The sequence below is a fragment of the Falco biarmicus genome, chromosome 5, assembly GCF_023638135.1.
Source record: "Falco biarmicus isolate bFalBia1 chromosome 5, bFalBia1.pri, whole genome shotgun sequence".
Taxonomy (NCBI): Eukaryota; Metazoa; Chordata; class Aves; order Falconiformes; family Falconidae; genus Falco; species Falco biarmicus.
In genome coordinates, this window is record NC_079292.1 from 58,690,245 (window position 1) to 58,702,495 (window position 12,251).

The following is a 12,251-nucleotide window of genomic DNA, read 5'->3' on the forward strand; positions in this document are numbered from 1 at the left end:
AAAACCCACGTGTGTTACCAATCTCCCTTTTTTGAAATTAAGAGTGAGGCTTTATGGATCAGATGACATTAGGGAAAAACTTCATTAAATAGGGAATTGAATAAAGGAAAAAAAAATTCCTTACCTGAGCAGAAAAAAACTTGAAAAAGATAGAGGATGTTCACTGGAAATTTTGCTGTTTTTTTAGGAAGGAATCTTGTAAAGTAAAAACGTAGAGTTATCTGAGAAAGGGCTTAGTGGAGAGAATTGTGTGTTGCTGTGGGTTCCTTTTGTCTGACTTCCACTTACCTTGCAGAGCCTTTGCCAAACGCCAGCAGCAACTGACAGCCATGAAAGTGCTTCAGAGGAATTGCGCTGCCTATTTGAAACTGCGGAACTGGCAATGGTGGAGGTTGTTCACCAAGGTAATAATTTTTCCCTTTGCAATTTTGACAGTTTGGTTGCAGTTTCAGCTGCTCAGGTTGAACCAGAGCCCCCAAACCACTTCCTCCACAATTGGGCAGGTTTGCAGTTACACGTTGATTGATTTAGGCAGAGAATATTTGATAGCTGTGCAGTATGCCTGCATAAATCATGTGCAAAGCTATATTCAAGTAATGTGGAAAAGCAGAAGTAATCTTTGAATGCTTTATGCCTAAGAAGAGTAAGAGGATCACTTCCTTTGGTGGTATGGTACTTCAAAGAGTCATTTACTACGTGGCTACTCAATTTAGCTAGACAAAAATTGTTAATATGGGGATGGCTTGCCATCTCTTTTCTCCAGGGTTGTAAGTGCAAAGGAAGAGCGCTGAGGTCTGATCTTGCTGTTAAGACTTGTAGATATTTTACCTTTATAAAGACAATGAACACATGAAGAAATCGTGTCTTCTAAATGTGTGGGATTTCTTGCATTTTAGCCATGAGACTTTGCAGCTAAAAGAGTTGAGAGCAGAATTTAAACTTCTTTCCTATGAAATTATTTGTAAGTGTTTTTGATGGGAGAGCACAGAGATGGGTGGTGTTCGGGGTTTTTTTCATGGAATCATAGAATAGTTTGGGTTGGAAGGGATTTTTAAAGGTCACCTAGTCCACCTCCTGGCTGCAACAAACAGGGACATCTTCAACTAGATCGGGTTGCTCAGAGCCCTGTCCAGCCTAACTTTGAATGCTTCCAGGGATGAGGAATCTACCACCTCTCTGGGCAATCTCTTCCAGTGTTTCACTACCCTTGTAAAAAATTCCTTCTATCTAGTTTAAATCTACCCTCTTACTTTTAAAACCATTGCTCCTTGTCCTGTTGCAACAGGCCCAGCTTAAAAAGTTTGTCCCTGTGTTATAGGCCCCTTTACTGAAAGGCTGCCATAAGGTCTCACTGGATCCTTCTCCAGGCTGAACAACCCCAACTCTCAGCCTTTCTTCATAGGAGAGGTGTTCCATCCCTCTCGATCTCTGTGGCCCTCCTCTGGACCCATTCCAACAGGTCCATGTCTTTCCTGTGCTGAGGGCTCCAGAGCTGGATGCAGTACTCCAGGTGGGGACTCACCAGAGCAGAGTAAAAGGGCAGAATCACCTCCCTCAATCTGCTGGGCACACTACTTTGGATGCAGCCCAGGATACAGTTGGCTTTCTGGGCTGCAAGTGCATATTGCCAGCTCATGTCCAGCTTTTCATCCACCAGTACCCCCAAGTCCTTTTCCACAGGGCTGCTTTCAATCCTTTCATCCCAGAGTCTGTACTGATACAGAGGACTGCCCCAGTCCAGCTGCAGGACCTTGCACTTGGCCTTGTTGAAGCTCATGAGGTTCACATGAAACCACTTTTTAAGCTTGTCCAGGTCCCTCTGGATGGCATTTCATACCTTGGGTGTGTCAGCCGCACCACTCAGCTTGGTGGTATCTGCAAACTTGCTGAGGGTACACTCAATCCCACTGGATGTGTCCTGGATGAAAAAATTAAAGAGTACTGGTCCAGATATGGATCCCTGACTTACCACCAGTCTCCATCTGGACATTGAGCCATTGACAGCTACTCTCGGGATACAACTATCCAACCAATTCCTCATCCATGAAACAGTCCACCCATCAAATCCATATCTCTCCAGTTTCGAGAGAAGGATATTGTGGGAGACTGTCAAAGGCCTTACAAAAGTCTGGGTAGATGACATTGACCTATCTGTGTATTTCCCCACTGTATGGCAACTTTTTTATTCTCCTGCTATTACAACTGAGCCCTCAAGGGTTTGGAATTTACCCAACCCTTTCCTGACGCACTCTGTCCTGGAGGAAAAGCTGGGCAGGCAGAAAGTGTGTTAATAGGCAGAGCAGATGATAACTAGTCCTCTATGATCCTCCCAGTATTCACAACAAAATGAATGATCAGTCTTTCAAATATGACATTTATTGAAAATTGTTTTATTCAATGCTTATCAAGTACAAGAACATCTCTTCATGTTTTTCTTGTTCCTTATACATGTCTCACTGCATGGGTTTCCCTTTCAGGTGAAGCCCCTTCTGCAAGTAAGCAGACAGGAAGAGGAGATGATGGCCAAGGAAGAAGAACTAATAAAGGTCAAAGAGAAGCAGTTAGCTGCAGAAAATAGACTGAGTGAGATGGAGACCTTCCAGGCCCAGGTGAGTCTGCAAATCTTGTGTGTAAAAGTAATTCTCTCTCTACCTGGCCAGCTGCTTGAGAGCACCTGCTTTGCTTTATTGGTCTGATAGGCAAGCTGCAGGATAGCAACTTGTTGAAATGTGTGACTCAGCTGCCATCTTGTTCAATTTCCTTTGCCCTTCTTCCCACCTTAGTTCCTCTAGCAGGTCACTTTGTACAGTGACCACCTATCTCCCTTCTGTAGCTGTTACATGAAGTCAGTCTCCTTTGGCTGAATATTGTAGGAAGCTCATTGAATTCAACCTCATCGTTAGTGGGATCCTTTTTGTTTGGAATGCAGAAGGTGGCAGCAAGATTGTGTTTCTGTAGGGCTGATAATTGTGTTACTCTTGCAGGGGAAAACTAGACAAAGGCTAACAATTTGTAGTTGCAGTGGACAGTTTGTGAAGGAGAGCACATGCTTAAAAGCTATGTTTTGATATTTAGCTTTTTAGTAGCAGCAAGAGACTGCTGCAATGATTAAGACTGTAACTGTGGAACAGAGGAGCATGTAACTTCACTGAACACAGATTGCTAAGTACTTTGGTAAATTGGAGCTGCTCTTATTTCTGACTTTGTGTCCAATGTAGCTAATGGCAGAGAAGATGCAGCTGCAGGAACAGTTGCAAGCAGAAACTGAACTCTGTGCTGAAGCTGAAGAGATAAGAGCCCGCCTGACAGCCAAGAAACAAGAACTGGAAGAGATATGTCATGACCTGGAAGCAAGGGTGGAGGAAGAAGAAGAACGGTGCCAACATCTGCAGGCTGAAAAGAAGAAAATGCAGCAGAACATCCAGGTAATGCCTTAGGAATGCTGTCTCTTGTCACTAAAGAGGATAGTAAGGTTTAGATGATTCTTTTGTCTCAGCTTGGAGGGAAACAAGAGAGAGAGAACAACAATAAAAAAGCATAAAAAATCCATTTGTGGAAATAGCAATAGAACACAGTGAGTCTGGTGCTGAGCCCGAGGCTTTCGGTCAGTCAGCTGGAATGAGCTGTTTCATTCTTGAAGACTAAGATGATGGCTGCTTGTCGAAGAATTAGACAAGTCTTTGCTTAAGCCAGGGGATTTAGAAACGGTGGCATTCTTTGCAAAGTAGCATTGTTTATTTTGCTAGAAAACTTGCTAGCTAGGGTGCAGTGTGTTTCATTAAGTCATGATAGATGTCACTTCTGGAAAGTATATATAATACATAATAATACTGTAAAGGAAGGGTAAAGGAACTTTCCAGGTTCTAGTATTGCTTCTGTGCTGTTACACTGGTTGGTGAGCAGCACTGACAAATACCTTGCTTTTCTGTGGGTTTTGTGAAGGAACTAGAGGAGCAGCTTGAAGAAGAGGAAAGTGCAAGGCAAAAGTTGCAGCTAGAAAAAGTGACCACAGAGGCCAAACTGAAGAAACTAGAAGAAGATGTGATAGTTCTGGAAGACCAGAATCTCAAATTGGCTAAGGTAAGATTCCTGCAGCTTCCCTACATAGGCTAAAGATGCACCGGTGTTTCTCCTGGAGCTACTCACCAAAGGCTGACCTTTCCCATGTTACAGGAAAACTTAGGGATGAATTCAGTCTTGTCTTGGACAACTCTGACCTGGATTTTTGAAATTAGCTGCCTGCCTGTATTCTTTACAAGTCAGTATTGTATGATATTTAGATAGCCTTGACTAAATAAAGATCCATGAGCAAATGTTTTCTGATACGTTGTTATGCCAAACCATACCAAGTTATTCATCAACAGGCTTCCTTTAAGTTTTGAAAGGGCTATCAAATATAAACCTTTATGTAGCCATTTACTTGAAACTATCTGTAAACCTGAAAGGATTTCTTTTTTTCCAAGTTCCTTTGTAGCAGGAGTAGTCAATGTCATGAGTGTCATCTTGAGCACAGTCAGCTCTGGAAAAATCTCCTGTAATTCCAGCAACTGCTTTGACACTGCCTTCTCAATTCTGCAGGAAAAGAAACTGTTGGAAGACAGAATGTCTGAGTTTACAACAAACCTGACAGAAGAAGAGGAGAAATCTAAGAGTTTAGCCAAACTAAAGAATAAGCATGAGGCCATGATCACAGACCTTGAAGGTGGTTTATGGTTTGGTTTGGTTTTGCTTTGTTTTTTTTTAAAGGCAGATCCTCCAAAGGACTTGCCTGTTTAGTTTTAGGAGGATATCTGTTAAAATCTGTTGAACTGCAGTTTCATTTCTAGAGTTTTAGTCCTTCTTGGTTTCTGAGGGGTTAAAAATTAGTCTATAGCGTGTATGCTATTGATTAGTTTGATAGAGCTGTTTGGTGGCTGGCTGAAGGTTATGTGCCTTGTCAGCTGAGCCCTTGATCCAAATAAAAATTCTCTGTAAAGCATCAGGCCAATGGAGAAGAGAGGCTGGTTCTCTTTCTTCTCCTGCTGTGGAAGCGTCTCCACTTTTCTATTTCCAGCACCATCAATCTGTCAGGGTTAGTGCTGTTTCTGATACTGTGTTTGCACAAGTACTTCAGACTGGAGGCACTTACCTGGAGGCTGCCCAGGTTAACACAGCAGAAGCCAGCCTATTTAGTTTCAGTAAAGGGAGAGCAGACCTTGTGTTCAGCATCAGTTAATGAACGCTTATGCCTACGTGGTGTGGGTGTTGGGAGAGACTGGTATTGTACTGGCATTGTTTATTGCAGTGAAAGGGGGGAAGGAGGCTTGGCTGTAAGATGAGGGGAAGGGAAATTGCTCAGATATATTTTGAGGGAAAACTATGGGGGCAGTTGCATGTATAGATCCTGACAGAATAAGGCATTCCAGCTACAGTTTGGACAGTTGTATTATTAGGGAAAACCCTACTGCTTAAATAGCTTTATTTTCTCTGCTTGTACGTTCTTTGAGTATATGTTGTCTGTGTAACTTAATGTATCCCCATCTCCATCAGAACGTCTGCGACGTGAAGAAAAGCAGAGGCAAGAATTGGAAAAGACTCGCCGAAAGCTTGAAGGGGACTCCAGTGATCTGCATGACCAGATTGCTGAGCTGCAGGCTCAGATTGCAGAACTCAAGATGCAGCTGGCCAAGAAGGAAGAGGAGCTGCAGGCAGCCTTAGCTAGGTGAGAACCTGACCTGCAGGGTTCAGGTACCCACTAGGCTGGGAAGTATTGCTTGTCTTGTGTCACTTTGGAATAGGGACTAAGTGGAATCTGTGGCTGCTGTATTTCAGCCTGTGGACTGTTAAGATCTGTGTCCTCAGCATCAGAGTTCTTTGGCTGCTGCTCACTGCCACGTTCTCTGTACAGAGCTAGACTATGAATGTGATGTGCAGTTTACACGTTTCGCTGAGCAGTAAGATTTCAGATGGGGTTAAAAAGTAGTGGCAACACACTGTCTTTCTGGTAGTTGCTATATTCATCTATTCAGTACAGTCTCCAATTTCCAATGTAAAATGGTGCTTTCTCTTCTGCTTTCTTCTGTTGTCAGTCTCTCTCTGTCCCGTTCTTTAAGGTAAGTAATCGTGCTCTCTCAAGTATTGGGAAATAGAACTTAGAATTTGTAGATAATATACAGATCAAAGTTTGAATGTAATATTGTAGAGCTGACAGATACCAGCTTTTTTTCTTGGTAGGACAGGTGGTATTAATTTACATATGGTTTAAATCTGGCTCTGACCACAACCCTATGTTGAACACAGGGTGGAAGAAGAGGCAGCTCAGAAGAACATGGCCCTGAAAAAGATCAGGGAACTTGAATCCCAGATCACCGAGCTGCAAGAAGACCTGGAGTCAGAGAGAGCATTCAGGAATAAAGCTGAAAAACAGAAGCGGGATCTAGGAGAAGAGCTGGAAGCACTGAAAACAGAGCTGGAAGATACACTAGATTCTACAGCTGCTCAACAAGAGCTCAGGTAAGTCCAACATGTAGCTGCATTGTCTTATTTGGTTTGGAATTTTTCATAAATTCTGCCACATCCAGTCTCTTACCAAAGTTAGGGTAGTCTGGTTAGCAGCCTCAGTGACTGTGGAAGGAGGTAGTGTGCAAGCTGTAGTCAAGACTGCATTACCTTACCTGACATAAGAAAGTTAATTTGCTCCCTAACCATAGTGTTAGTGATACCCCTGAAACTTTCATACTTCCAGGCTGTTACTACTTAGGCTGAAGGTAATGCTGCCAGCTTGCGCTTAAGAAGGGTGCAGTGCTAAGTTCTAACTTTGAAAAGGTCTAACTTTTGTCTTTATATCTTGTAGAGCTAAATAGCCCTTGGCATTATTCTGCATTAGAGATGCCGTTGGTGGATATACTCATCTGCTTGATTCCTCCTTGGCATCTAAATGGAATTTGTGAATTTTGCAGGTCAAAGAGAGAACAAGAAGTAACAGTTTTGAAGAAGACCCTTGAAGATGAGGCAAAGACTCATGAGGCTCAAATCCAAGAGATGAGGCAGAAACATTCACAAGCTATTGAAGAGCTGGCAGAGCAGTTAGAACAAACCAAACGGGTATGTGAACAGAAAACACAAGGCCAAAGTAGTCAACCTCCCTGAAATGACAGCTGCTCCATGAGGTGTTCATGACACTAGACTTCTGATACATGTGCTGTTCTTCCCTTGGTAGATAATTTTTCACTGTGAAGCATATATGAAGCTGTTTTAAATAGCTGTTCATTCTTTTTTCCTATCAGGCACTTATACTGCATAGTCAAGACGTTCTTTTCACTGCTAGGGCTTGCTGACTTGTACAGCCTTTGATTTGGAAATCTGATGGGTGCAAGACTATCTCCTGTATTGTTGTCTTCTCTAATTGTTAGATTGTCTCCTGCTTATCAGGAGATTTTTCAAATTATTTTTTCTGAGTAAGCAGGCTATAACTTAGCTGCTAAACATGCAACATTAGCTTGCTTGTTGGAAAAAAAAAATGCACTCAGTGGAAGGATCCTGTCATCTAAAGTCTGAGGGGTTTTGCTGATATTTCTTTTTCCCCCCTCTTTTTCTTCTTCAGGTGAAAGCAAATCTTGAAAAAGCAAAACAAGCTCTGGAAAGTGAGAGGGCCGAACTGTCCAATGAGGTGAAGGTTCTTCTGCAGGGCAAAGGGGATGCTGAGCACAAGCGGAAAAAAGTAGATGCTCAGCTCCAAGAACTGCAGGTGAAATTTACAGAAGGTGAAAGAGTGAAGACAGAACTGGTTGAGAGGGTTAACAAATTGCAGGTGAGTGGCAAGTGTTTTCCTTAGCTTTTGATTCAACCCAGGGCTAAAGAGAAATGGTTGTAGAGTGGTACCTCCCCACAGCTAGATCAAAAATCTTGTTCCTCCTGAGAATAAAGTTCCTATGAAGAGCAAATCCATCGTTTGCTTCCCAGGGACTGTGCAGACTCCTTAACTCATTGCCAGGGCAGGACATTTGGAGTGATGTTGCTTATCGTGAGCAGCCCTGAGAAGGTGAAGTAACCAGCTGCCATCTGAGTTTTGTAAGCCTTAAAAGTATCAGCATGTGTGCTCCCCTTCAGCATGCAGCGGTTTGCACAGTACAGTCCTGTAAACATCCAGCTGCTTGTGGACCTAGTGTGTCACAGACTGACTGATGATTGTGTAACTAATTTGGAAGACAGTGTCCTGAAGCATTGTAGTGTGGTTGATGTTGATGAGGGGTGACTCAAGGGTGATGTGGAAATCTAGGGGTTTCTCCTGCTTTTTTCAAGGGAACAACAAATCCATTTGTTTCACACAATGTGTTACCTTCTTTGTGGAGGGCTGTCATTAAAAGTTTAGCATTAGTGATGTGTGCACTATCTTTTGGAATGTGAAAATGTATTTTTGAGACTGTAGATTGAGTCCTGAAGCACATGGTATAAAATAGAAGAGAACTTAATAGAAGCTTTTAAAATTCTTGCCAAGCTGTCTAAAATCTCACATAGGCTTTGAAACAACCAAAACCAGAAGGCTGTTGCAAGAAGTGATCCTAAGTAAAAATATCTTTCTGATTTCTCATCTTTCATCCCTGGGACTCCAGAAAACAGTGCATTCATTCCCCTGAGAGATTATATACACATCCTTTACTGTTGAGAGGTGCCTCGGCTTTCACTTTTGGGTCTCATAGCTACTCACCTGTTGCTGGCTTTGTTTTTGCTGATGCATTTAATGACTGATTCTCTGATGTCTCCTTCAGGTCGAGTTGGACAACGTCACAGGTCTTTTGAACCAGTCTGATAGCAAATCAATCAAACTAGCAAAGGATTTCTCTGCTCTGGAATCACAGCTTCAGGATACTCAGGTGAGAGCTTTGAAAGGCATCTGTGTGTGGTACAGCCAATGTCTGTTACAAATTCTCAAAGTGAGAAGTCACTCTGGACACCATTATATACTGGCTATACAACCCTTTAAAGCATTGGGTCTGGCTTTTTTTGTTAAGGGGTTATCTTGCATGATATTGAGAACATTTCTCCAGAAACAAGCTGTTCATCTTCCTTCTGCTTCCTCAGTATGTGGATCATGTGTCACTTTCCTTGTCTTAAATTTAGAATTCCTCCTCTATCACCTTTCTGCTTGAGGCTCTTTATTCCTAGAACTGGACTGGAATGCTAGGTTATTGTTTGAGATCTTCACAGTCAAGTATTTGACAAGGTTTATGTGTATGTGTGATTTCCAGTAAATTTGTAAAGTTAAGCAGAAAGTTTTATTTCCCAGTGGATGTCAGGGAAGTGATAGACTCAAACAATTTGGTATTTATTCAGGAAAAAGTCATGCTTAGTCTTACACTTTGGGATAAATCAACCAGTTAGTAGAATATAACTCTTGGTAAGGCATGGAGTACCAAGCAGAACATTGGAAGGGTAGGCCAAACCTCAGATACTAAGTAACCTTAAATGATCATTGATGTTCTGTCTACTTATTACTGTTTTTAAAAAATAGACTCAAAAGTAGCACACAATACAAAAGTTACACACTAGCTTGAAGGCCAGTCTTTATTAGTCTCTACAGATCCTTCAGCTCAAGCACTGGCAGCGTAAGTCAATAAGTGTTGGTGTCTTAAGTTGGTAAATGACTGCTGTCTTACAATTCTGCTAAGACCAATGTTGGGTTTAACCACATTAAATCACTTTAGACTGTTGTCCGTTTCTTTGATACTTGAATATGAGAAAGTAATTTAGCAGAATACGGTCACAGTATTGTTGGGAAAGGTTTTAATGCTTTGTGTGCTACGCAGAGGACTCCAGAAAAGTCTGTAGATGGCTTGTGTGGTGAAGTAGTATGCTTTAATCATTAGAGTATATGAGAGAATAGGACCTTTCTGAGTATTTTGTTTCTATACTGACTCACTGGAGGACAGTTATTTAAATTTTGTCTTCAGTTGTCTTATCTCTAAAGTAGGTTGCATACTTAGACTGAACTTGAAAACTACTCATTCTGGAGAGAGTGGGTGTGAGGACTGTGAGCTTTTAAAGCCAAGGAGTGATGCTGAATTCCACTGGGGTGTTTGTTTTGTAGGAGCTGCTGCAGGAGGAGACTCGCCTAAAACTGAGCCTCAGCACTAAGCTGAAGCAGATGGAGGATGAGAAGAACAGTTTCAAAGAGCAACTGGAAGAAGAAGAAGAGACAAAGAGAAACCTGGAGAAACAGATCTCTATTCTTCAGCAACAGGTACAGAGTCTGCATCACATAAACCAATGACCGGTGACTTTTCAGAAGAAGTGTTAAGTGCAGGTCTCTTGACGGAAGTAAAATCTAAATGCAGATTTGACTTATAGTAACAGAACCTTTCCTGGGAAAGGTGATACTGCTGATTTGGGCGAGAAAGGAAATGAAGAAGTCTCTGATTATAATCATGTGAACTGCTTGTAGATTTCTATCCAGGAATTCCTTTGGGAACTCAGTCATATAGGAGTATTTGAAGGGGGAGTAGTACCTTCAGAAATGAGCAGATTTATTTCCTCAACTTCTGGTGCCAGTAAACTGGCACGCTATTAGTGGCATGGTTTCATGTGCAGTATTTTCTGTCCTTCAGGCAATAGATGCAAAGAAGAAGATGGATGATGGTCTGGGCTGCCTTGAGTCAGCAGAGGAAGCCAGGAAGAAGCTGCAGAAGGACTTGGAGGGTTTGAGCCAGCGTTACGAAGAGAAGACAGCTGCCTATGACAAGCTGGAAAAAACGAAGACTCGTCTGCAGCAAGAGCTGGATGACCTCACCGTGGACCTGGATCATCAGCGGCAGATAGTTTCCAACCTAGAGAAGAAGCAGAAGAAGTTTGATCAGGTATGACTTCAGTCACTGGGCATTCAGTAGGTGCATCTTATTGACAGGTCAGCTTTAAGAATACCTAAGCAATTTCTGAACTGAGATACAGCACATAGAGTGGAGAAATAAGCTTTCATAGAGCTAAGTTAATTCTGTTCTATGCATAGCAAGCTTAGTGATGCTCCTTTTCCCAAAGGGATAACATTTATATCAAGACCAAGATCGAGTTCAAAACCTTGTTTGTAGATCATCTTTGAGAGAGAGATGGAAATGATAGGTTGGAGGCCTAGGGGTTCAGAATTTTGTTAATTGGGGGTCAACACAGCTATTAAATGTGCATATAAATAAATAAATATATATATAAAAATATAAAATGCATGCTTCGTTCTTTGAAGCTGTGTTTTCTTGGTTCCTTCTGTCCATGGCAAAACAGTATTAAGAAAGGCTAACAAAAAGATGCATGCTTACCTTGTTAGAAAATTGTCAGTAATTTCTCAGAATACTGATGCTGTGCTCTTGTAGCTATTGGCAGAGGAGAAGAACATCTCTGCCAAGTATGCAGAAGAACGGGACCGTGCTGAGGCAGAAGCCCGTGAGAAGGAAACTAAGGCCCTTTCCTTGGCCAGAGACCTGGAAGAAGCCATAGAGCAGAAAGCTGAGCTGGAACGAGTCAATAAACAGTTCCGTGCAGAGATGGAAGACTTGATGAGTTCAAAGGATGATGTTGGGAAAAGTGTAAGTATGAAGTTAAAATATCGTAGCATCTAGGTTAGAGAAGACCTTTAATATAATCAAGTCCAACTGTTAACCCAGGACTGCCAAGTCCATCACTAAACCATATCCTGAAGTACCGTGTCTGCATGTTTTGTTTAAACACTTCCAGGGATGGTGATTCCACCACCTCCCTGGGCAGCCTGTTCCAATGCTTTTGACCACCCTTTCACTGAAGAAATTTTTCCCAATATCCAATCTAAACCTTCCCTGGTACATCTTTTCCTGTCACTAGTTGTCTGGGAGAAGAGACAGACCCTCACCTGTCTACAACCTCCTTTCAGGTAGTTGTAGAGAGCAGTAAGGTCCCCCTTAAGCCTCCTCCTCTCCAGGCTAAACACCCCAGTTCCCTCAGCCACTCCTCATGAGACTTGTGCTCCACATGCTTCACCAGCTTCATTGCCCTTCTGTGGACGTTCTCCAGCAGCTCAGTGTCTTGAAGTGAGAGGCCCAAAACTGAACACAGTGTTTGAGGTGTGGCTTTGCTAGTGCCAAGTTCAGGGGGACAATCACTTCCCTTGTTCTGCCAGCCACACCATTTCTCATACAAGCCAGGGTGGTACTGGCCACCTGGGCACACTGCTGGCTCATGTCCAGCCAGCCGTCAGCCAGCGCCCCAGGTCCTTTCCCACCAGGCAGCTTTCCAGCTGCTCTTCTCCAAGCCTG

The 12,251-nt window shown here is 42.6% G+C and overlaps 1 protein-coding gene across 3 annotated transcripts in view; it reads left to right on the plus strand.

Annotated features, from left to right (window-relative positions):
• MYH9 (myosin heavy chain 9) overlaps positions 1-12,251 on the plus strand; it is a 74,437-nt gene that overhangs the window by 54,903 nt on the left and 7,283 nt on the right. For all 3 annotated transcript variants that reach the window (XM_056339468.1, XM_056339469.1, XM_056339470.1), the window contains exons 20-32: positions 296-404; positions 2,478-2,609; positions 3,219-3,425; positions 3,943-4,080; positions 4,579-4,702; positions 5,530-5,701; positions 6,280-6,492; positions 6,939-7,083; positions 7,583-7,789; positions 8,748-8,852; positions 10,067-10,219; positions 10,584-10,832; positions 11,337-11,549. In XM_056339468.1, coding sequence (XP_056195443.1) covers positions 296-404; positions 2,478-2,609; positions 3,219-3,425; positions 3,943-4,080; positions 4,579-4,702; positions 5,530-5,701; positions 6,280-6,492; positions 6,939-7,083; positions 7,583-7,789; positions 8,748-8,852; positions 10,067-10,219; positions 10,584-10,832; positions 11,337-11,549 — 2,167 coding nt within the window. The remainder of the gene's footprint in view (positions 1-295; positions 405-2,477; positions 2,610-3,218; positions 3,426-3,942; positions 4,081-4,578; positions 4,703-5,529; positions 5,702-6,279; positions 6,493-6,938; positions 7,084-7,582; positions 7,790-8,747; positions 8,853-10,066; positions 10,220-10,583; positions 10,833-11,336; positions 11,550-12,251) is intronic.